At 36.8% G+C, this 24,924-nt stretch overlaps 1 protein-coding gene across 1 annotated transcript; it reads left to right on the top strand.

Moving 5' to 3' along the window:
• Positions 1–329: 329 nt before the first annotated feature.
• Positions 330–23,281, top strand: CHIC1 (cysteine rich hydrophobic domain 1). The gene is made up of 6 exons (XM_074915399.1): positions 330–493; positions 7,513–7,567; positions 14,277–14,432; positions 17,148–17,204; positions 17,435–17,494; positions 18,249–23,281. Exons 1-6 carry the CDS (start codon positions 330–332, stop codon positions 18,297–18,299), a joined length of 543 nt encoding a protein of 180 aa, XP_074771500.1. The 3' UTR covers positions 18,300–23,281.
• Positions 23,282–24,924: the final 1,643 nt, after the last annotated feature.

Genomic DNA, 24,924 nt, shown 5'->3' with positions numbered 1-24,924 from the left:
AGGCGCGACGGCAGCAGCAAGCAGCAGCCTGCTCTCGGCGGGGCCCGGCTAAGGCCCCGCGGGCACCACCTCCCAGAGGCGGCGGCGGCGGGGGATACCCACGTCCCCTCCGCCGCGGGCGGGCAGCCCGACCGCCTCCCGGCCGCCCCGCGGGGCGAGGCGCCCCCCTGCCCCCTCACGCCCCTTCACAGCGGCGCGCGCGCACACGCCGCCTCGGGCCCCACTGCGCGTGCGCGCCGGCCTCCCGCCGCCGGCGGCGCACGGGGCTCCGCCCCCCCCGCGCGCAGTGCGCAGGCGCGTGGCGAGGCCGCGCGGGGGGAGGGGTTGAGATGAGCGTACTACTCCCCAATATGGCGGACTTCGACACTATCTATGAACTGGAGGAGGAGGAGGAGGAGGAGGAGTCCGAGCCTGTGGTGCGGAGCCAGGAGCTGCCCCGGCCCCGCGATGCGCCGGATCCCGTAGCGGTACGGGGCGCCGGGCACATCACCGTGTAAGGAGTGGGGGCTGGCGGCGGGCACGAGGCAGCGTGACAGGCCGGTGTGGCGGGGCGGGGGCGGCGGCAGCGGCCGGGCGGGAGCACCGGGCTGCTGGCGGCACCGTCCTGCCGGGGCACGGTTGCCCGTTGGCGGTGCCGGGAGGGGGTGAGGATGCGAGGACTGTGTCCTATCCCTTTTTGTCCCCAGCCTCCCTCTGCCCCGTGGAGGCGAGCTGCCCGCGTTACCGTGATCTGCAGCCCTGCTCCCTTTCCACCCCCTCCGTCACCTGTTTTGTGAGAGGAGTTTTGCTTTTAACGTGTTAAAATGGGAAACTTTGTATTTTCCAGTAGCTCGAGGCAACCCAAAGTCATGAATGAACACCTGAAGTTCATTTGCCTGTTCGGTGCAGAAGCAGCAGCTAATCAGCCCTGACAGCCCTGGGCGTACTTCTTTTTCCGAACAATCTGTTAGATAAAAAGTAAACGCCACACCATGTGAGGATGAGCAGTCTGTTCAAACAATTTCACTATGACCCTACCTTGTCTCAGATGAGCCATGGAGCCCCCACACTGCACTGCGGAGGAGGCACACGGCTGCGTTGTAGTTTATCTACTCCAAACTTAGTTGCAAGTTTGGTTTAATTTTTTTATGGTTAGAATGCAACATGAGCCAGAATGTTTGCTAGTCATTTAAACAGTTGGATCAGAAGATGAGCAAACAAGTACACCCATAACAAGTTGTTGGTTGTTACAGTCATTTTCATGTCAGGGAAGGAGGTATTGAAATTTTTGTATTCTGGAGATCCATCTAGCTTGTGTTGCTTTGAGTCTGTCTTTGGATTGCATAAAAGAACACACATTTCTCTCTGTAAATAGGTGCAGTGTGATGTAGCTATCTGCAGCAAAAACACTGGGTGGGGAAGGCTCTCTCATCCTAATGTTGGATTTGATACTGTGTCCGTCATGTAAGTCTAAATCAGGTTTGCATTGAGCTAGTGCCAGTGGATAGTTGCTCTGCTGCACCGCAGTGTACTTGCTTGTGTTGATGGAATTTCTTTCTGTCCTGACCCCAAATAGCATGTGGCCTGACTAAAGGAGGGGTGTAACACAAGCAAAATGATCAGATTACCACATACCCATCTTATTAGTTACTTGGTTTTAAATGCTAAGCTAGAAACAGTGTTATACACTTATTTGCTTTGTCTGCTGTGATGCTTTTTGTGTATTAGCAATGTTCCTTAAAGATCCTTGGCTCCAGCATCTTTTGGGGATGGGCAGGAGCATCTCCAAGAACCCTTGTCAACTAGTGATGTCTACATCAAAAGAAAGCAATACTTGTAAGTGATGTGGAAATCATGAGCTAGCATACGTGTCCTTGTAACTACCCGAACTGAATTACCATCTACTGTATTTTCTCTTTCTTCCACTCCTCCCAGCTTTCTTCCTGTAAGAAGTATACCTGCCTGAATAGAAGGCAGCTTTTATCAGTTCATGGTCCATTTAAAAAATCTCCTTATATTAATAAAAACAGTTAGTGTATGTTATCAATAAAATGCAAATAAACACTGGACACTGTAGTATGTAATCCTAACCTCCATATTAAATGGGGAATATTTTGCTTCCTAAAGAGTTTCTGGTTAGTATGTATCAGCTCTAAAATTCTGTCATTTTTTGATCACATAGATCTGCTGCTTTTGAAATCAGTTGGCTTCCAGAAGCAGCCTGCTCTAGTTACTAAAGTGAGATACATCATCAAGTAAAACTTGTGTTTGTTTTCTGAACCTTTCTGTAATGTTGCTGATAAAAATTACTGTCCTGACAAGTCACTCAAAAAAAAAAAAAAAAAAAAAAAGAAGAAGAAAACTTTATTTTTAAAAAAGCCATTGTTTTCCTTGGATTTTTGTTCCAGGTGCTTTCTGTTCCTCATCTGATGCTGGCCTTCTTGGATACTTTTGGTGTACAGAGAAGGGATAATTCTCTAATTCCAGTGTCATCTTCTGGTCCAGCTTTTCATGTACAGTCCTCTTATAAAACTCCCAAGTTAGTAGATTCAAACTATATACTAGTTTCCTGCATGAGAGCTTTTATTCTTATGACCTTCTCAGTGAGCTGCTGACCCTAATAGGAGTTCTACTGCAGTATCCAGCAGTACTAAATATAAATTCTAAGAATCCAAGGATTTTTAGCAGGACCTTGCTTTCTCCACTGACTGTTTTGCTAACCCTTTTACCCCTGTGCGTGGTAAGCCTGATCATGTAAAGTGTATTTATTTTTATTTTACTCAGAGTGAGAGAGAATGTATGTGAAAGTGGTTAGCAACATTTATGCTCATCTTGTTCGATGCTCTTTCACTCATACTTGAAAAAATTAGTTATCAGTCATACTGTTTTCAAAGAGCTTTTGAATTTTAGCACATAGAAATTACTAGTACCTAGTAAATGCCTTTTTCTTTGCTTCTGAAGTTCCATTTTAGTGAGTTATAAACCCATTGTTCACTGTTTCTTGCATAGTCAGCATGACTCTGGTTGGTGTGTCCAAATATCTCAACGTAAACATTTTTAGTGAATCTGAGTCATATGCTTACCAAAGAAATGGCAGTAACTTTCAAAAACAAAACAGTAAACAAACTCTTAACTTGGTTATAAGTTCTTATTTATCTGATATAACTTTTCTATATCATTAAGTCCATGTGCATGGATAGTAATGACGAAACGAAATAGCCATTAAGCATATTTTTTCCCTTAGTATGCAGCCTTTGATTCCTGCTTAAGTCTGCAAACCCCCTAGTTCTGGATGCAAGTTAACTTTTGTTATTCCATTATGGGAGTGCCCCAGGGATCCACAATCCAGGTGGTAGTGAAAAGCGTATTGTCATCAATTAGGGGAGACGGGGAAGAGCCAGGTGCTCCCAGTTGTGATAAGATGACATTGGATTATTGTCTGATATTAGTTTATCTTCCACATGTTTAAAATTGTAGATTCTACATATTTAAAGTAATAAGTTACCTCAGCCTTCCACCAGTTATCAAAAACTTTGTTTTCCAAAATATCATCCATGGCTAAGGATGCTCTTCAGTAGTTCTGTTGGCTTCATAGGAAAAGCTCTTCGACTAGGAAGAGGAATGTTAAGTATTCAAGGAGGTTTCAGCTCAGGGCTCTTGATGAATGTCATCTTTATTTTGTCATGCTGGATAAAGCTTAGATGGTACCTCATAAAGAATAGTATGTAGAATCGAATTCATCTGTTCAAGGTAGGTTAAACATAACCTGGATTAGGAGTGGGGAAAGGAGACATGCTGAAAGGAGGCTGGAGAGGCTATTGTATGAGAGTTGACTAAACGGGTTTAGCTTGGGTAGTCTAGTAAGACTGATTACTATCTATAAATACAGCAGTGGGATAAATGAGAATGAAGTGCTATTTAAGTCGAAAGGAAAAAAAACAAATCATAAAGCACCTCTAAATATGTCTCGTCTAGATATGAGAAGGTGTTTTCCAAAATTGTCCTGTTTTGGTTCTGGGGATAGGAAACCTTACTTCCTTGTGCTTTGTAAACTAAGGGAAAGAATTTCGTAATGTGATACCAGTTGCAGGTGGGCTTTACAACTGATGATTCAGGGTGTTTGTTTCAGTCTTTAATTTTGACAGATCTTGCATACCTTATTACAGCTCCCTATGAGAAGTTGCATTCTCTCCACTTTACAAATGGGGACAAATGAGGTGATGGGACTTGTCTGATGCCATACATTAAAACAGGGAAAGAGAGACAGAAGAACTAGAAAGTGAGGGCATCCTAGTTCTGTTCCAGTGTTGTTGCCTACATGAAACAGTACCTTGCTTTTAGAGGTATCTGTCATCCAGTGAGAAAATTGCAACTGAAGTATATGGGTGACTTACCTGAATTTCTAAATGTTAGATCTTGGGCAGCTTTCACTGAAGAGCCAGTAAACTAGCCCAGAAATAAGTTGCCACCAACTGATGTTTTAAATGATTTAAAGGACAGGTACTGGAATTTATTTTACATAGCTATTTTTAAATATACTGAATTTTAGAAGACTTCATAGGCCAAATCATGCTAGATCATTAGTCTATTGTAGAAGGTCTAATGACATTACTTACCTCTTAACCAAGATTTTAGGTCTCAACTTTTTTTACATTAAGTATTCTAATAACATTTTGCTACTTTTACAAAGTTGCTTGCAAAGCTGTAGAACTATGTAACATGCTGTGTTAACATTTCTGGAAAAAAAAAAAAAAAAAAAAATTGGTTCTCTAATTCCCCCACCCCATCTAATAGGAGTTTAATGTTTCTGAACTATGTGGTAAATAATCACAAGGATAGTTTATAAAACTTCTAGAGACACTTCAGTAAAACTGTGCTAAAGGCCATCAGTGATGCTGACTAAACTTAGTATAATGTAACATAGTCCTGTTTTCAGTATAGTCAAAACCTTTTATATTTGAGCCATTTGCAGGTGCCAGTGCATTTCTGTAACTGAGGTTTCTTGGTTGTGTTATAACTGAATGGAATGTTTTGGCAACTGATAAAAGTTTGGGGTTTTAAATATGTTTAATGAAATTATCGGTCTTCAAATTTAATGTAATATTGTGGTCTTATATTCTTAACAGATCTGAATCAGAAAGCATTAATTTCTGGTTATTTCTTATGGAACTTGGTGGTGCAGTGGTAATGTTAATGAGTATATGTGACCAATGAGATAAAAGACACTACCCGTGGGTTAGGAAAGTTTTGAACTATGAATTATTGAAGGTCAGAAGAGTGTTCTGCAGAAATGCTAGTACATGTTTGCTTTTTTTTTTTTTTACCTGTTTCCTAAACATTTGTTACTGGCCACTGTAAGAGTCAGTGTTCTGGGCTAGTGGACCTTCGGCATGATTTAGTGGAATTAGTCTGCTATATAGGTAGAGTAATTCTGCAGTATTACCTGAACTTTCCAGTAGTTCATTTATTATGTTGTCTAGTTGCTACAACTTTGTGATCATTTCAGGTAGTTTCATTGCTGATACACAAAAAAGTCTATATTCCTCAGAACAAGCTTCTGTATGTGCTTCGTATCATTAGTCTCTTCTGTTGTTTTTTTTTTTTTAAAAAAAAAAGGCTGAAAAGACTAGTGCATTGGTCTTCAAGCTTCCTTAAAAATAAATACATAGTATAACAAAATGTGGAAGATTTCAGTTTAAAAAGAAAAGCTACACAATGTGGAGGCTGACTTGGCAGATTAAATTCAGAGAGAATGGAAATTTATTTACATTAGCAACCTTTGTGCTTGCCTGAAATCTTACTGGGTTTACTGTTTGTTTTTATAACAAAAAGTTCACTTGGATGTGCAGTAGCCCATGCCCTGCTGATGTTCAGTTTGCTCACATTCAGGTCTAGAAACTTCAGTGAAATATGTTGAATGAAACACACAAGTAGGTGGCAATTGGTTGTAGGGCTTAGAATATCTTAAGAGACAAAGGTTGAGAAACACTTCAATTAAGACCTACTCTTTGGGGGTGCTCTTTTTACACAAGTAGTGCTCCAGTATGCTGCCCTTCACAAGAGCCAGGGCTCTAACTTAAATTAGCCATTGAAGAACTTGATTGGACTTCACCAGTGTTGTTGACAAACATTTTAATTAGCTTACTGGATTTCTAAAGACAGGGCAAGTTCATTTATTATGCTTCTCTCTTCTTTAAGGTTTATTTTACGTTTTTGTATATTTCTGAACAAGTTACACTGCCAAGTTTGGATATCTGAATTATTATGCTGTGCACATGAGTATGACTGTATTATATAACAATAGGGGACTGGTGACGTTTCAGCAATACTAGTATTGGTACAAGTGATCAGTAAGGAGTACTCCGGGTGTTGGTTTGACTCAAAGCAAATACTATCTCTCCATAAGGTTTGTTTCTACAGTAAATACCACAATAGCAACTGTATATCTGCCTCCCCTTTTCAGCTGTGATCCTTTTTTTTAGCATTATTTTTTGAACAGAAATACTCAGGAGATAGATTAGCAGAGCTGACAGTAACCTTGATGTATATTTAACTTGACAAACTTAACATTAAGCTCTGTTCAAACGTAAAGGTTGTGGCTGAGGGGCCAGCTGCTGTTTTATTTTGGTAAAGTACTGCATTGCAAAGGTTAAAGATTTCAGTTACGGTAGAGGGGATGGAAGACGAGAGTTCTTCTGGAGAAGCTAGCAGGTTTAGCATCAGAGCTTAGTTAACTTCTTGCCTACTTAGATGCTTTAAATAAAATTAAAAAGTCAGCATGCACTGCTGGTATCTTGCTGTTCCACAAACACTAGCTTTTTGAAAATTTCAGTTGGTTCATTAGTTTTCGAGCTAGTGGTAACACAGGTTTACAAGCAAAGTCTAGCTCCCTGTAGATTTTGCTGGTTATAATGAAGACTTACCTCTTGCTCAAACCCAATAACATTTCAATGAAGAATAGTCACAGTGATGCCTAAGACTGAATTTTCCTGAAGTTCATAGTTGGTTTAAAACTGTTCTTTGTGGCTCTTACATGTTTTGCATGAGATAGTTTAACTCGGCTCAAAGCAATTTTTTAAAACTATATGGTTATAAATTTCTAAGGTGATGATGAATGGGTTCCTTATAGCTAGCTTTATCTGTTGCATGTGAATAAATTGCATGAGTAAAAAACTAGCAGTAAAAGGATTATTGAACCTAGAAAACTGGAATTTAATAGCTGGAGGTTTCTTAAAGCAAAGATTGAAACTTACTGCCATCCAATCACAGAAGAATTTTTACACTTTTAGTGACTTGAAAGTATTGAAGTAAGGCAACAAGCTATATATCTCTGTCTTGTAAATGACCTTATGAATGATAAATGAGACATATAAACTTAGATTGAAAGTTCATGAAATAATGTAAATGTAAGGGCAAAAAAAATTAATAGGTGTTTTTTTTTTAAATACAAAATCTATTAATTTTTTTTTTTTTATTAAGGGAAACAAAATAAGTTAGGTGGAATATATTTTGTTTGTCTCTTTTGTTTTCAAGGTTTGGCTTGAGCAACAAGTTTGATACAGAATTTCCTTCTGTTCTGACAGGGAAGGTAAGTGTGAGATTAAACTGTTCTTTTAAATGGAAAGATCCAGTGCATCCAGTGTTTTCTGTGTTACAGATACATGCTTGTGAATCCACAGTGCAGCGCAGGGCAGCACTCCACTGCAGACTGTTGAATTAACTCTGTCCTGTATGAACTAGCTGATTGATGACCAGTCCCTACAGTATACTTTGAAACAAGAAAAAACGATTTGCAGTGATTGCTATCGTTATTGACATTCCAAACACAGAAAAGCTCAACATGGCATCATACTGTTTTCATGCAGGCAATCCACGTGAAAGCCAGACTCACTTAACCTTGCTTTGTAGATATCTGGAGTTTGTGCTACCTCCTTTGTGAATTAAATTATTTCAAATACTGAACCTCTCAATATGTCTATCAAGCCTTGAGTTTATATTCAGACAGATCTCCACAAGAGAATCTATTTTATCTGAAGCTTTAAGCAACAAAACATTATAGTGTCAAATCTACAAAATAAGTTTTTCATACATTTTCAGAAATACAATAGTTGTTTAGTTCTGAAAATTAGTGGTGACAGTGTCTCTTGCATTCTCTGTCATCTTACTAAATGCAAGTTTAATAAATATTCATTTGTAGCTAATAATTCATGAAATCTTGTAACAAAATTCTTGGTTATGGTTTTATATTCTTTTCATAGTTTTATTTCTTTTAGACTTTTAAATTTTGAATTCTTTCTCTTTTGGATTTTTTTCTTTCTGCTGTGTCACTCTCTAGTGTTTTTATTTTGCTTCAATTAATATCCCCCTTGTGTATCTCTTCCAGAATTTGTGAGGAAAAATTTTATTTGGCTCTTAGTGCTTTCTCTAATGTTATACCATACAGCTACATTACCTCTGCAGCCTCTTGCAGTGGCTGTTGAGTCATATTAACAATATGCTACAATGCAGCTGGATGGCATCTCCTGGTTCTGCGAAATCATCTGGGGTTTTTCTCCTTCATTTTCACCCCAGAGTATAATGAATAAAATACTTGCTTTGAATTTGTCTCTAGATTTTTTGACAGCAGTGCAATTAAAAAGCAGGTTACTATTTGGAGTTTTTTGTTGTTGAAAGACTGCGTGGAAACTCTGGCCTTGCTTCAAAATCTCAATGAGCTCAAAAGGAAAAGTCTTACTGATTCCATAGTGTCTAGTGTGAGGGCTGGTGATAATACCATTTGCATTTTACTACTTTGCATGTCTGAGGTTTATTCTTTTCTGTGAAGCTCCTTCTGATCACTGAAGAGCCACAGAATACTTTTTGGAAGTAATAATTTTTATGTTCTTTTAGTTAAGTTGTAGTTTGTTATAAATAAGCCTACAGAAAATACCTATCAGAAGATGTTAAAACTTCATTTGATTATGTAATTTTTTCTTCTTTCTGCCTCTCTAAAATATGTATGTATTAAAAAAACAAACCAAACCCAGCCCCCGCAGCCTACACTTTTTAATATGAGCATCAATGCCTGTCACACTTTACACTTGATTGTCCTCCTCTTGTTAATTTAGACAGTGACCAAGAGTTTAATTTGAAGTTCATTTGACTGCTTGGACGTGATTTAGCAGAGAGAGGAAGTTGTTCTACTTGGCATTTACCCTCCTTGTTCTATAGATGTGGTCAGTGAGAATGTAAATCACATGAGCAGGGGTTTGCTGTATATAGGTATGCTTCTGTTGAGAATCTTGATATCCTGTTATCTTTTTCTCATAAGTGGATTTGAGGGGCTTTCTAAGTAAGAAGACTTTGAAAATAAATTAATTCCCTTTTGTGAGGGGAAAACACCAATCAAATAAGATAGTAAACACATTTCTTCTTACTACCTGCCACACGCTGCCATGAAGACAATAAAACCAGTTGTGGTTTTTTTGGTTTTTAATACTTTCATGAATTGCAAGAAATAAGTAATCTGCTTCTTCCTCTGATTGTGGCAGTCAATCACTGTTATCGCTATTGAAAATGAAAACTCAGTTTTTTCCGGTAAGAGGGTTTTCTTCAGATAACCCTGATAAATAATTCACAATATTAAGCATTATAGTCTATTGATACACCACTTTTACTGTGCTTAAAATATGAATTTTTACTTTTTATGAAATCACAATTTATGAATAGCATAGTGACTGCTTATATTAACAATTTGTGATTAAAATGTTTACTGTGAACTTGGATTAGTACACAGCTAATATAAGGCAATGTCATACTTTATTCAGAATGTCTGTGTAACATCGTTTAATGGCTTTGTTGTCCATTGTGAATTGATATTAATAATATATCCCATCTGCTAATGGAGTGTAAAAGGTGAAGCCATTAGGTGGGGTTGATAGATTTCTCTGTGGTAATGTTTTTCTTTTTAATAAGCACAGATGAAGATCTAGGTTTTTAAACACAGGATTAAAATCTATCCAATGCATGAGAAAAATCCAAAATAGATAAAACTAGCTATGCCTTTCACCCAGAAGCACTAACTTTTTGGATTTTTGCCACTGCGTGGTCTTAGGAATTTACTTAAGCTTCCTGACCCTCAGTTTGACCATCTAGATGATGATGATAGTAAACCTTCTGCTGGTTTTCTTTTTTTATATCAGAAATACCCCTTCTTCTTCACCCATCTCCCCTACCTCCTTGTCTCCCAGTCTGGATAGTTATTGTAAATTAGCCTCAAACTAAGATGCATGTAATTACATCTTAAATATTTGAGACGTTTGTTGCTTTTTTTGGAGAGGTCAATGTGTATATGTGAGGATAAAACATAGACAGTAAAACAGTAAAGGAAAGGAAAATATCAGGTAGGTCAGATGTTGGGCCTAGATGATTTAGCTAGGTTGACTTAATATTTATCTTTCGGTATGAGATGCAAGCTTCAGCTGGTTTATAAAAGCTGAGCTTAGGCTATTGAACAGTGCATTCTTTTCAATGGAATATTTTAAGAAAAGATTTGACTACACTTAATACAGAGGCAATATTTAACTTTCAATAATGTGATTGGACTTTGGCCTAAATTTAAATTCTGTATGCTACAGTTCTATAGGATTATTAATTATTTTAAAGCAAGCATTTAAAAGCTTTTAACAAAATACTCTCCATAATATATGACACAATAGCACACACTGCTTCAGGTGACAAGAAAATTATGAAGTTAGTGAACTTTAAGGAAAAAAGTGGAGTTTCCTGCCCTGATCTTAAAACAATAAGGCTCCTATACAGAGATTACTGTGCAACACAGGGAAATGTAAGCCATAAAACGTGGTATTGTGATCCCGTTGCAACATGTGATTGATAGGGTTTGTGATCATGATTGAAGGAGAAGGATCAGGCCTGCTGGGCTTTACTTGCTTTCTTCCTGTGTTTGTAGATTCTCTGGCATCCTGTTGTAAAATATTATGACACCCCCTCCTTTCCTTTAATGTTTTTTTTTTCCCCTCCCTTAAAGACCTAAAAGGAACTAATGTCTCTTTACAAGGTGTACTGCACAGCCAGAAGCTATGTACTTATCTCATTCTTTTCAAGACCAAGTCAGAAACGGTGAGAGTTTCCAAAATTACTCAAATCTAGAGTTTCTTAGGAAGCTTTTGCTGTGCAGGAGGCGCTGTTAATTCTCCATTTGTTTCAAATACATTAGTCATTTCACATTAACCTTTCAATATCTGTACCTCCAAGAAAGGCAAGACAAAATTATGACATAAAATCAAGAAAATTATTTGGTGACTGTTTCATTTGGAACAGTGATTTTATTTACAGATATTTTGATCTTTGTGACAGTATAACAATGTTTAACTCTTACTGAGCTGTAAACTGAGAGCAACAAAACTGTGTTTTGCTTCTGTTTATCACAAAATGAGGTTTATTTTGGTCACCAGTTCCTTTAGTTTCAAATGAAGATATGTCATTGGCTGACAGAAATATTTATTGTGATAACATTTCTTAAACAGAGGAATACATGCAGTAGTTTGGGTTAGCCAACACCATTTTAAGTAATTTCATCTTATGTTGCAGCTGAGAGGTTTGCCTTTACATGAAAGTATTTGATACATTAGCGGCTAGTAGTGGTGCTTTCATAATACTATATTAAGGTAAACATCATGCCGAAATTTCTGAAATAGATATTTTCTCTGTTTCTTGGTGGCATCCAAAGTTGGTTTTGAGTTTAGCTATTGGCAGTGCTGTGCTCTACAGGAAGGAGAGTACTTCAACACTGTTCTTAGAAAGTAGCATCAGACTGTTAACCTGATGTGAACAGTGACTCCCTTAAAAGTAGCGCAGAAATAGGGAATCTCACCATCCCAGTACTTGCTTATTAGGTCCCCAGTTTTTCTGCCAGCTGTGATCTAAATCTAGTTGACTTCTTTTCATGTTGGATGTTATCACTGATGATAAGGTTTCTTCATGTTAAACTACATTCTAGAGTGTGCAGTTCCATTGTTTTTGGTAGGTTTGTACAGCTGTATTTTGGGGTTGGGGTGTCGTGTTGTGAAGGCCAGGTAAACTTTGTGGCTAATAGAAAAAGAAACATTCTCTTTTCTTAGTGGGAATCATTGCAAAAGTACTAATGGGGTCAAGAAAAAAACTATTTTTATCCTTCAGACAAACTGAATGATACATATAAGTTGCAAAAGACTTACCAAAGAAAGTGACATTTGTATGTATGTTAGGAACATACAAACTTCCTTAAGAGCTGAGAATGCTAGTTTGTTAATGTATGTGATCTCAATTTACTTTGAAGCATGTCTGGCTGTAGAAGCTGTACAACGTTACTTGTACTGCATACAACCAACCCAGTTGTACTTTACTGTAAAATATTTTCCCACACTGATGATGAAATTGTCTTGGTCACGTGCATCTGATATTTGTTACATCCTAAATACAAGAGCCATCATTAGCAAAGAGATCTGTAAAACCTTCTGTTTCAGATACATGCAAGTACATGCTAGTTTTCCACATTACAATGTGATTTTTTTTTCTGTTTGTTGAAAATGTCCCAATACATAGGATCTCTGTTTCTCTTTGTCATTTTCTTTTTCTTTCTTTTTTTTTATAAACCATCTATTGTAAAAATATATTTAAATGTTGATGTTACCATCAGTCTACAGAATTTTTTTTTACTTGCTTCATTTGTATATGTAAAAAGAATTATAAGACCATATGTTTAATGGGGGGAAGGGGTGTGTGTGTGCCTGTATAATTGCAAAAGAAATACTTTCTGTACACTTATCAATTCCTGCAGTAAAATAATCACAGTGTTAAATTATGTTCTTATATTACTAACTGTAGGCCTGGCTTGTGTACAAATCCAGATGACCTCTGACTCTATACTGCATGATCTGAATGGCCAGGAAACAGATGTTGTATTTATTTACTCCCTTTCCTGCAATGTTTTATTGAATTTAGCTCTTGTGAATAGGCGGAGGTAGCAGGATCAGGTCCTCTCCATTTCCTGTCCCATAGTTTTGCTCCTTTGGTGAAAGGAGTCTTTGTCATTAAATTAATGCTTTTGTTGTTGTTGCCCTTGTTTGCAGAATCAAATGAACAGTTGGGCTTGCTTGTTGGGAAGGGTTATGTAGTAGTTGCACAGCTTTGTATGCAGACTAATGCTAGCGAATTTTTTCTTCAACATGGCGAGTAGTAAAGAAAGATTTCTTTTTTTTTTTTTTTTTAGTTGTTGTACCTGACTGGTCAAGTCTTTCAAAGCTGGATCTGATTATTCTGCTTTGTGCATTTGAATCCTGGATTGTGTTACAATTAAGAGTGCCATCTTGGAGTCAGTACCACAAATCCATATTTGACTTGTCAGATATAACCTATTTAGATTCTGTAGATAGATGAGGGATTTGGGGTATGTAAATAGGTAAGTGCTCTCTTTCATAAGAAACATGCTGTTAGCAGAGGAAGTAGCTTATTTTTGATAGAAAATGTGGTTTTCCACTGTGACTCTGTACTGGCAACATATAGAAAATACTATTTTGAGTAAGCTCTGTTGAATATTCCTCAATTTAAATAAGTTGTTGTTCAACATCTAGGCTTTATTCATAACCCTGTACAAGATGCATTTCTTTGCCTTGAATATAATCCAATATATGTCTTTCCCAGCTTTCATATTTTAGAAAGCAGCCACAAGAGAAGTTGTGGCCCCAGGCTGATAAGGACCACTTCAGGAATTAATTTGTGGACAGAGGCCTACCTTCACCCAAATGCAGTGTAGACTTCCATTGATACGAAATTAATTTGGACAATGTTATTCTTTTTTTCTATGTGACAACAAGTGTTTTTACTATGAAGCTGTCCCGCATTCCATTGGAAGCAAGACTATCTGTCAGTATTCTGTTGTTTTGTTTTGTTTTGTTTTTTATCAGTGTAGCCAGTGCATATCTTGTACAGCCGTGTTCCCCTTCCAGTTTTGTCCAGTTTTGTTTGGGGTCACTATGTTATCAGGACAATTGATTTATTAATGGTGCAATAACTAAGGATGAGGCTGTTCATCTAATCAATGTTTAGAATTTTAATGCGAGTTTTCACAAAGCATGCACCATAAATGAATTTGTTACAGGAAAGTGACTTTCATGATCACTAGGTGACTAGTGGTTTAGAAGATGGGGTCCTATTGTATAATGGTATTATGTTTCATTTACATTTTAATCTGTAGAGGCAGTTACTGAGAAAATGCGCCCATAATTGCTTCCCACTGAAGTTCTGCATTTCTGTTGCAGGTTGCCCCAGAAGAATTCAAGACCAGCATCAGTCGTGTGAATGCCTGTTTAAGAAAGAATCTCCCTGTCAATGTAAAATGGCTGCTTTGTGGCTGTCTGTGCTGCTGCTGCACACTGGGCTGTAGCCTGTGGCCTGTAGTCTGTCTTAACAAAAGAGTAAGTACATGTTTCATTCTTCTTATTCTATTTATTTTGCAATTACTGATGACATTAAATTACATTTAATAGTATCATTTCCATTTCAGACCCCTTTTTTGGTCTCTCTTGCATGCAAAAAGCTATTGTGATTTCTGTTCCTTAGAAAATAAAAAAAGATGTTTCTTACTGAAGTAAATGATACCAAATTACCAATTGAATTAGTATTTTTAGGAATAGCTAATCCCATCTCAGTTCAAAGAACAGGATGATAACCTAAATTTTCATGATGTCTAAAGGTCAAAGAATTGAATTAAATGAGTGCAGAACTGGACAGTGACCTTCAAAGACTGCCTGAACTGGAGTGAAAATAACTTTTCCTCTTCACACACTCACACCGCAGAATAAATATTTTTTTAAAATTAAAATCACTTTTTTGTATGTGATAGTTACCATTAACATTTCTGAGCTATGGTTTATTTGACATATTTTACTGTGCTGTTTCTATTAAGAACAAATGCAAATTCATTTTCTATTTGGGAGTTTTAAAGACTTCCATTTTATTTATTTATTTATTTCAACAGAAAATTAACAGTTCTTGTAATCAGGTCCAAAGTAATAATTCTGAAAAACACTTTAGCAATATCAGGTAAACATGATCTTAATTACCTCTATGGTTTACACTTAGAAGTGATTTATCACAGCAGTAAACGTTTAGGAAATACATAGGTGCAGTGTAATGATATTCTTTGCAGCTACATAGTTTGTGAGACTTGTAGCCATAAAATCTTATCCACAAATGTAAATAGTATGTAGTGCACTCGGGGGAAAAAAAAACCTCTCACGCTTCTCAATTTAATTATAGGAAAATATCTTACGTAAAAATCTGTTAAAAAGTAATACTTCTGGATTTTGAGAGTTTATGATCTTTAATGAAACAAATCAAAAGCAAAACCAAGGAATAGGTATTGCTTTTCAGAGAAAATAAAACAGAAGTGTTTTGTCAAACTTTCCAACTTACTCAAGGAAGTAACAGTTGCATTGACTGGCATTGAGTTTTTGGTTAAAATGAAATGCACTAAAGGCATAATATGTTAGCTTGTTGAACTGCTGGTCGATGAAGCCTATATCACTAAAAAGTTACAGGGCTTGTTTTAGCTCATTTTAACTGCTTTTGTACATGTCCTTATTGCAGAGGAATATTCTTGAGATACACAGATGGAGTATTTGCAGTTTTAAAACCATATTTAATATTCTTGTGCTAGTGAAAATCTAAATAAATGCCCATGTGATGTTGCAGTATTAATGTAATTCTCAAGGATATAAATAATATGTACCAAGTAGAAGTAGGGAAGATCATGTTACTTCTGTGGGTATATATCTGTGTATATATTAGAGAGATTTGATCACTCTAACAATCACAAGTGTAAGATGGTTCTTAATTTTCTCCTGTGGTGGGTTGAACCTGGCCAGCAACTAAGTTTACTTACTCCTCCCCATCCCCCCTGAGCAGGATGGGGAAGAGAATTGGAAGAGCAAAATTAAGAAAAACTCATGTGTTGAGATAAAGACAATTTAATAAGTGAAGGAAAAAAAGGGAAGAAAACCAAAGTGATGCAAAGGCAAATCACTCACCACCTCCCACCAGGAGACTGAAGCACAGCCTGTCTCTGGGCAGTAGGGTACTTTGGAAAGAATAGCCTCCTGTTTTATTGCTGAGCATGACATTACATGGCATGGGATATCCCTTTGGTCAGTGCTGTTCAGCAGTAGCTAAAACACAGCACCATGCAAACTGCTGTGAAGAAAATTAACTCCAGCCCAGCCAGTCCTCATACACTCATCTAGCAACAAAAGGCATTATGAGATCCAAAGGGTGGAATATGAAACTAAGCTGAAACAGGAAACAATGTGTACTTTTGAATTCCAAGGATGGCTTTGTCACTAGAAAAATTTACAAAGAAGTGGTGGATTCTCCACTATTAAGTCTTTGACTCAGAATTGAATAGCTTTGTATCTTTTTTAATGAGATGGTGCAGTGCACCTACCATTATTAGCTTTAGCAAAGAAAATGGTGGATGGAATTTCATGGCATACTATGCAGGAACAAGAGTAGAACATCACAGTGGTCTCTTTTGACCTTAAGAATCACTGAAACTCCCAAAATCTCCTCCTCTCCCACAACTGTGGAAAGAACAAAACATGAAGGTTACATGCACTTTGATATCCAAGAGTTGAAAATACAGGCACTGTTTGTTGTGAGATGGAGTTCTGTGGTGTTGAGATTTTTTCAGGATTCAGATAATAATTACATTAGCAAAATCTGGAAGGTCCATATATATAAATTAATGTATTGTCAGTAGACCACCTGTAGTGAGTACAGATCTGGCCAGGAGGATGTGGGAGATTCTGTTTTTGTTGGCTTGGCTATGGTAGGTAAAAATGCTAAATTCAAAAGGTTCTCTTATGAAGTAAATTAATTCTGGAAATGTTGCAGTCCTAAATTAACAAAAAAACTTGTGGGTTTTTTTTTTTTTTTCTGAAGAAGATCTGATGCTGAGGAGTGTGGAGTTGAAGTGGTAGAACTTCCATTTATACTTTTTCTTTTGCTTGATTCTACTTTTATAAAACTAACTTATTTTAAAATAATCTTAAGCCAGAAATGCCATAGTAAGATTCTTCTGGATGAGGCTGGCTTCTGAACCATTTATAATACAGTTCTGACTTACTTTTTAGACTAGAAGATCAATTCAGAAGTTATTAGAATGGGAAAATAACAGACTATATCATAAGGTAAGAAAAGTTAGAGTGCTTGTTTTTTTCAGCTTTAAAAATAGTAAGGATTTTTGCATAATTGGCATGTAGAAATTTTAGTCTTGTTATAATTTCCTACTTTATACTGATCTTAAACCTGTATCTGAAGTATTCTAGATCCTAATAATTTGATATTGCTAATGCTCATTATGTTACTAATCAAAACAATGCTGTGATATGTATTAATCCTTCAATAATTATTTTCTTAGCTTGGTTTGCACTGGAAGCTGAGTAAAAGGAAATGCGAAACTAGCAATATGATGGAATATGTAAGTATTACTTCTGTTACTTATTCAGTATTCAACATAACTGGTTGTATAGAAAAAATCCTTAATTTACTAGACTGTCGCCTGTCTGAGATTTCTCAGAAGGACGTGCAGTTGTGTTTGACATGAACCTATGAAGGATGCTTTTAACAAGAGCAGCCATGGCATATATTGAGACTTAGAAACTGTCACCACTAAATGTGTTTTCTCTTCATAACAATTCTACACATGTACTGCAGGTACACTTTCGGTCTGTCATTTGTAATGAGGGAGACCCACAGGCACACTTGGTGCACTGAGGTGATTCCCACACCAGTCCATAGTTCTTTAACACTTATCCACCTTTTCCATTGGTATTCATAATTACTTTGATTCAAATTATTTGTGCAGAAATATTACATTTTTATAGTAGTGGGTTTTTGTCTGGATATTTTATTTTTTTTTGCCAGCTCTGAATTTCATAAAGATTTAACCAGGACAGACAGTCCATGTACGAAAACAGAATTCTAAATATTTTGGTGATCCTACTACTCTGACATCCATTTTCATGTATAGATGTGAAGATTGTGTAGACTTGAAGAGAGATAGTCATCCCAAAAAAGTTAGGCTTTGTTACTCTGGGAAACATTCCCTCCTTACAAAATACCTCATGTATATTTAGTCTAAGGTACTAGCTAATGTTGCATGGAAATTGTGCTGAAGGTTTGAACTTCTTGGTTACTGTGTTTTGTTCTTGTCTTTTTCCCTTCTTCAACAGGTAATATTAATAGAGTTCTTACCAAAATATCCCATATTTCGACCTGACTGAGGAACAGCATTTGGTCTTTCATGTTACCTGTCATTTTCTACCCTTAGTGCCTTGTAGATGATTTTGGAAAGAAGATGGTCTACTTTGCTGTGACTTAAAAAATATCTTCCTTGCTATATTACTTTCTTTTGTTAAGAAGAGAACAATTTGCACATTTTTTTATGTTAAATGAGGCTTCTATGTTGCACTCTGAATTTTTAACATTAACAATAACTGATATAGTTGCCACTAGGGATCTAACATCAGTGCTGCTTAAACTTGTTCTGAGCATGCTGCCTTATTAATTTCTATATTTGCTGTCCTCAAACATGCATTCTAATGCTGTGTCATACTATATTTCATTCTAAATGTTGCAGTCCTATTAACCCTCAGTAGAAATGTCCAGGTAAGCGTCTTGTAGTAATGATCTTAGTATAACTTGCTTGCATAGGACTTGGAATCAACAGCACTGGTTTTGTCCTGCACTTTGCAAAATCATCATTTACATTAGGGGGTTAATTATTTTACCCACTATGGATTTGTAAATATTGACTCTTTGCTAATGTAAAGTGTGGTATGCCAAGGTTTACAGAATGTAATATAGCTCTTATTCTATTGCCAACAGTCTGACATCGTTTTATTCATTACGTTTGCTAGTATCTCTCTGATTGTATAGACCCATTCACATCCTGGTTTTATGGTAAAGCCATAATGAGTTTGTACATACTATCAGATGTGTAGGGCTCAGTTGCACTTTGTTTAGTAAATGGATGAAAAATGCATTTCTGTCTTTTTTTTTAAGTATTTCAGGTGTTGTTTGTAGCACCTGAAATAGGAAGCTTAAATACTGTTGACCTTTGAAAAAGTTGCATTTGTGGGGTAGATGGTGGCTGCTGTTAGGAAAATATCCTAAAGCCTCTTTCTAAGTTAGGAATATATGGATGTCAAGTTTTGTTTTGTTTATAAATGAAGAAAAAATGTGTTTCATAATTGGAGACTTTCATTACTGGGGAGAAAAATTTGGAACAGCCAAGTCAAAGCTGAAGTAACATTATTTTTGTATTGTGATAATATTTCAACATTTTAACAGCCAAGTGACATGGCATCCTTTCCAGTGGAAATAAATTTTATCTAAATCAGAGTAGTGTTTCAAAATATGCTGATGGGAGGAAGTGGATCAGTTGAAAGGCTTCATGTATGTGTTTTGGCATTCAGGCACACTCTGAAGAGCCACAAATGTCTTGTGGAATTCACAAGTATCTTTGGATTCTTCCATGTTTGTCTGATCTCAGGAAGGGAAGTAATTGTAGAAAAACTTCCTATAATGGCTGGCCTAAGCAGGACCAGTTGATAATAGTAAGCAAATAAAAAAATGAAAGTTCCCTCCCTTTCCTAACTAAGAATAAGAAATCAGAGAAAAAAACAGTAGATGACTTGAGTATCTGCAAGTTGTGATGAATGTCATTGTAAGTGTCCAGGCATTTCTTTGCAGCAATTTGACTCCTTGTGACATCATCCCAAGTTGCTTTTCAGCTTCAGGGTGACTTGGGATTTCCTCTGAATGTATTCGCATCTTTTCAGTATGCAATATTGTATTAAAATATAGTATTTAAGACCATTGCATTCTAATAACTGTAGTAGGCCGGATTTCTTGTATGCAGTATTTACAGAAGGCCAGTTTTATGCAAGTTGTTACTTCAAATCAAATTTCTTACTGTATAGCTGAGGAGTGTCAAGGCTCCAGCACTTGCAGTAGTTTCCAATCACAGACTGATGTTTCAGATTCTGAAATCTGTATATTTAGTGCAGAGGTTTCATTTGACTGGTAGATTGGTGACAACTAATTGTGTAATTGCATTTGTAAAGTAATGAATAAAAACCGACTGTGTTGTTTGAATTTAACATTAGCTACACCTTGCAATTCAGACTTCTATTACAGAGCCAAGCAAAGTGTTCTCTCCAATTTATTTTTTTAGGATGAGTGTTAACTGGAAGCAGAAAAAATACTTAATGGCAGAAAAATGCATTGTAAACCAAAACTGAAATAGCACACCCAATTCTATGTATTTCCCTTACAAAGAAGTTTCTGGAGTAAATGAAGGAAGCTTAGCTTAATTAACAAAACAATGGAAGTTTCTTACTGTTATGACAGAACTTTGTTAGTAATTTTCCTTTTTTTGTGTAAGAAACTCAAGAAAACTCAGCAGGTTCTTATTTTCTTCTTTATGTGACTATATTTTCAAAATGTTCTTTTCCAACTGAGAGAACAGGCAAGCCGAATGAGAGTTCTAGTCATTGCCAGCAGTGGATGCTGGTCAGTCTTCAGTCTTGCTGCTAAAAGAATTCCTCTTCAGTCTGTGCTGACTTTATTGTATTCAGTTCAGAATTTCTCAACCTGATTTATCTTGTTTCTGTGAAGTGCTGTGCCAAGGTGAGAGCACCCAGAGCTAGAGGAGCCCCTGGTCTCTCTGGGCTGCTTCCTGGCCACCCTGTGCTGGGTATGACCAGAGATACAAGGCAGAATAAGGTCTTGGCTTTGCTTTCCCACCCTTGTACCTTTATCCCCTTCCTGTGGGCCTGGCCACGTCCAGTGCCACAGGCTGCTCTGCCCACAACAGATTGTCTGTCCCTGGGTCTCTCCTAGGCACTGCAGGCACTTAAGCACAGAATATTAGTATTTAAAGTTTACATTTTAAGTTTGTAAATTCTGTACATTTTACTTTGTCCTTAATTGTTAATTGTATAGTCTTCAAACCATGAAAAGGTCTCTTTCTGTGTTTTAATAGACATTTAAATATGTGGCCATAAAGCAGCAAGTAAAGAGTATGAGCCAAAACTGCCATTTACAGTAAGCTTCATGTTTTAATAAGTAGATAAATTTGCATTAAAATGCAAAACCAGCACGCAGTATTATATTTGCATCTGAAAGACACAGGTTCCATAGCTCACTTAAAGATAAAGGCAGCTGTTAATACTGCTGTGAACTCATGCACTTCTGCCTACAGGTTCTTTTTGCCTTGCCTGTCCTTTGCTTTAACATAATAACATTCAGCATTGCATCTCACGAGACTGAAAAATCTAACTTTTGACAATAAAGAGTCAGCATGAATTGGCAAACCAGTTTATAGAGGATACTTCTTAATTGGAGAAAGAATTTGTAGCAATATAACAGAGATAAATGTTAGCAAAGTGTAGTGGAAGTGATAAAGTGCCTTGACTGGTTCCAACAAAAGAGAAAACGTCATAGAGAGTAAGGAGAAAAGGGAACTAGTAACAATCAGTGGTGTGAGTTTGCAGCAGATTTTTAAAAGCAGTTACAGTCTACCAAGTCAGTGTTTGAATGTTTCATATAAACATGTTGACACTAATTTTCCTTTCTAGTTTTTATCTAGGAAATATTTGGATATGTATCTAGTAACTTTTGTATTTAAGGAGTACTGAAGTATTAAAGAATACTGGCAGAGCATCAAAGCTCTTACCTACTGATTCCCCACTTGGATCTGTGAAGTTTTACCATAGAAGGAAAAAAAAGTGTTCTAAGACATGCACAGACAAGTCTAGGAAGTGTGGATTCTGTTGTAGATGGGTGACTTTAAAACAGAAAACATTTTTGCTAAATCTGGTGTGGTCTTGATAAATAAAAAAAAAAGTTCCTATGCTTTCCTTGATAGGTACAAAACTCCATATGCAAAAACATAAATACATGTTTATTATTGTCCCACTATGACAGTTTACTACATTTACTTGTCAACACACTACCATTGGAGCAATAAAAATGTCAAGCTATTAATAGTCAATGTAAATAATTCATCATTTTAGTAAGTAATGTTATGTGATTCTTCTGCCATACTTTTTGTTTTCTGCTTTTGGTGTCCTTATGGTGTTGTAACATTACTTGTACTGCTTAAGAAAAGTGGTTTTGTTTAAGCTGTATGAAACTGTTCTTAATGTTTTTATTCTGTTTACAAGTGAGCAGCCACTTTTTTAATAGGACCTCACATCTTGAGAGTTTTCTCTTTTTTTTTTTTTTTTTTTAATTAAAATAAAATTCTAACTGGGCTCGCTTTCTACTATTTACTGCACTGGCTTGTGCCATTAAATGAAGCTGGAAGTCAGACATGCTTAATCACTTTGAGACCTTTTTCTTTAATTAAATTTAAACATGAAAACTTTTGAATAGTGCAGTGTGTTTATGGGGAAAAAAACCCAGCTTCTACATCTCTCCCTGTAGCAGCATGCTGATCAGCTGTAAATGGAATGGCTGTAGTGGTGGGTTTTCTTTAAATAAGACACAATTCTGATACAGCCAGACCAGGTGCCTGTATTTGGACTTTCAGTATGGATTGGCTGATTTAAAAAGCAAGACTTGGAAAGCTTAGGAAGGCTTTCCAAAAAAGACAGCTGCAGAATGAGCATTGATTTAGTCTTCCAGATACTGTTTGGTTGACTTACAGACCCTCTGTGTAAGGACTTCTTGTAGGAGTCTCTTGATGCAGCTTTCCTCTCTGAAAAGCAGAAGGGTTTCTCCTGTGCTATTGTAGTTGCACCTCAAAGAGAGCCTAACCTGAGAATGGGTAGAGTGTGTTAATAAAATAAATCACTGGCTTATACAGAGGCTTGTGAACGCAGGACAATGCAGCCTTTTGTGTGTGTGTTAACAGGCTAGCTTTATAGCTGTGAAAGCAGGACTTAAAATTAAAGCCTATGGCTCATCCCTGAGGGAAAAATACTGCATTCCTGAAATGGGCATGTGCAATGTTTTTGTTGAAAGTTGGTGTCCTCAGTTGTTTTGGACAAATACAGGAGCATCTGGGATGACGTGCTGTTTAAGCATATAACTGTTACTGAATATTGTTTGAAGTTAATGCCGTGTATGGGTTTATGAGTTTATGAGATGTAATTGCCTAGACTACTAGCAAAGGTCCATTTAAAGAGTATTTGGGATTTCGCCCCAACTTCTATTGGCATGCAGTTTCAGAATTGTTCAGTAGTGAAACTTACTATAATGTCTGTGCCGATGTATTTATAATTCTATACATCTGTCATGTCAGATTGTTCTTCAGCATAAATAGTTGTAAGTGTTCCAGCTGAGTTTATTTTTCTAGTTAAGCTTATAGAGACTTAAATGCTCTTAGTCTTCATTTGCTAGACAAAATGAAATGTTAGTCTGGAAATCAAAGTTCTCTGTTTCTATCATTCTGCTTGCATTTGCTTGTGTTTATTCCAGTCTGAATTAATTTTCCTTGAATAGGTGTAACCAGAGACAATTAGATATTCCAGATAGTGGCTCATGGATAAGGCACCAGGTACTTCAATGTAGAGAGTTCCCACTCTTCTGTGAAAATAATGTAATCCTTTAAATTAATGGATTAATATCCTTAATGGCTGTATTGTATTTCTGATTCATAGCCATTCTGTGATAAATTTGGGACTTTATCTCCTCAGTCACTTCCAGTTTGTACTTTTTCCAGTGTCTAACAGACACTCATTACTAGTCCCCGTCAGTCCAGACTCATCATTTGACACTTTGTACTGTTGAATTTCTTGTTACTTATATTACAGTGGTCTTCCCAGTCCTTCAACTCTTCTCATATATGTGCTCTCATTTTTCCTATTAAAAAAATCTTTGTCACTGACTGATTCCATCTGCAAAGGTAACAAATGTTTTTACTAAAAAGTAGTTTCAAGATTGATGCCTGAATTCTGCTTGCAATTTCTAAAAGCCCCTTTACTTAGTTCCTTACCTGATGTAATTTTTTCTATTATTTCTCCATTTAGCTGAACCAGTAATTTGCTTGTAGTTCATCTGGTAGATTTAACATATTTAAACTTTGTTGATTTACACATTTTGTAAACATGTGGCAGATTTGGGTCTAGCCTAAACTACTGAATTGTAATCATTGGATCTGCTTAGAGGATTAACCTTTTAATATAGTCACATTTTATTTGACATTCTTTAAATAAACCATAGGATCCATAGTAGCCTTGTCTTGAACAGTAAATTAAAATTTCTGCAGGAAAAAAACCTGCCTTAATTTCACTGATAACAAATATTATCTGAGCTTTCTTCTAGAAAAAAAAACACTTTTTAAAGAACACTCTCACATAGGATATCCAGAATTGTAATAAAACTGGGAAGAGGAATTACAGCAGTTCTCATCAAAGGGTTTAAAATTAAATTAAAAGGCATATCTTTTACAAAAGGTAATGACTGTGATGTGCAACCCTAAATGAGTAATTGAAAATTATTGGTTCTCCTGACAATATCTACAAGGATATCATTGGACATTGATGACAAGGAAGTTTCTGAATAGGGCAACAGAAGTAAAAAGGGGTTATCACGTTGGCAGTGTTGTAGACAATGCACTAGTATGCCTTGTGGTTGTGATGGGTGCCCATATGACTTGCAGAATGTGGTCTGTAAGGACTTTCTGCAAAGAGTAGCCTGAAGGATGAGTGCGTAAAGTGGCTCAGAGTGCCCAAATAATAATGGGAATGGGTAGGAGAAACCACAGCGGTATGGGACAGCTCATCAACACAGGGCAGCTCAACAACTTAATTCCATGCTAGTTTCCCACATACCTGAACATTTCATCCTTCATCAAAGACTTATTTATTTTGACCTTAAAATGACAGTCTGTTGGAT

This window comes from Athene noctua, chromosome 11 (assembly GCF_965140245.1).
Source record: "Athene noctua chromosome 11, bAthNoc1.hap1.1, whole genome shotgun sequence".
NCBI classification, from domain to species: domain Eukaryota; kingdom Metazoa; phylum Chordata; class Aves; order Strigiformes; family Strigidae; genus Athene; species Athene noctua.
The sequence above is the reverse complement of the archived record's forward strand: the minus strand, read 5'-3'. Positions and strand labels throughout refer to the sequence as shown.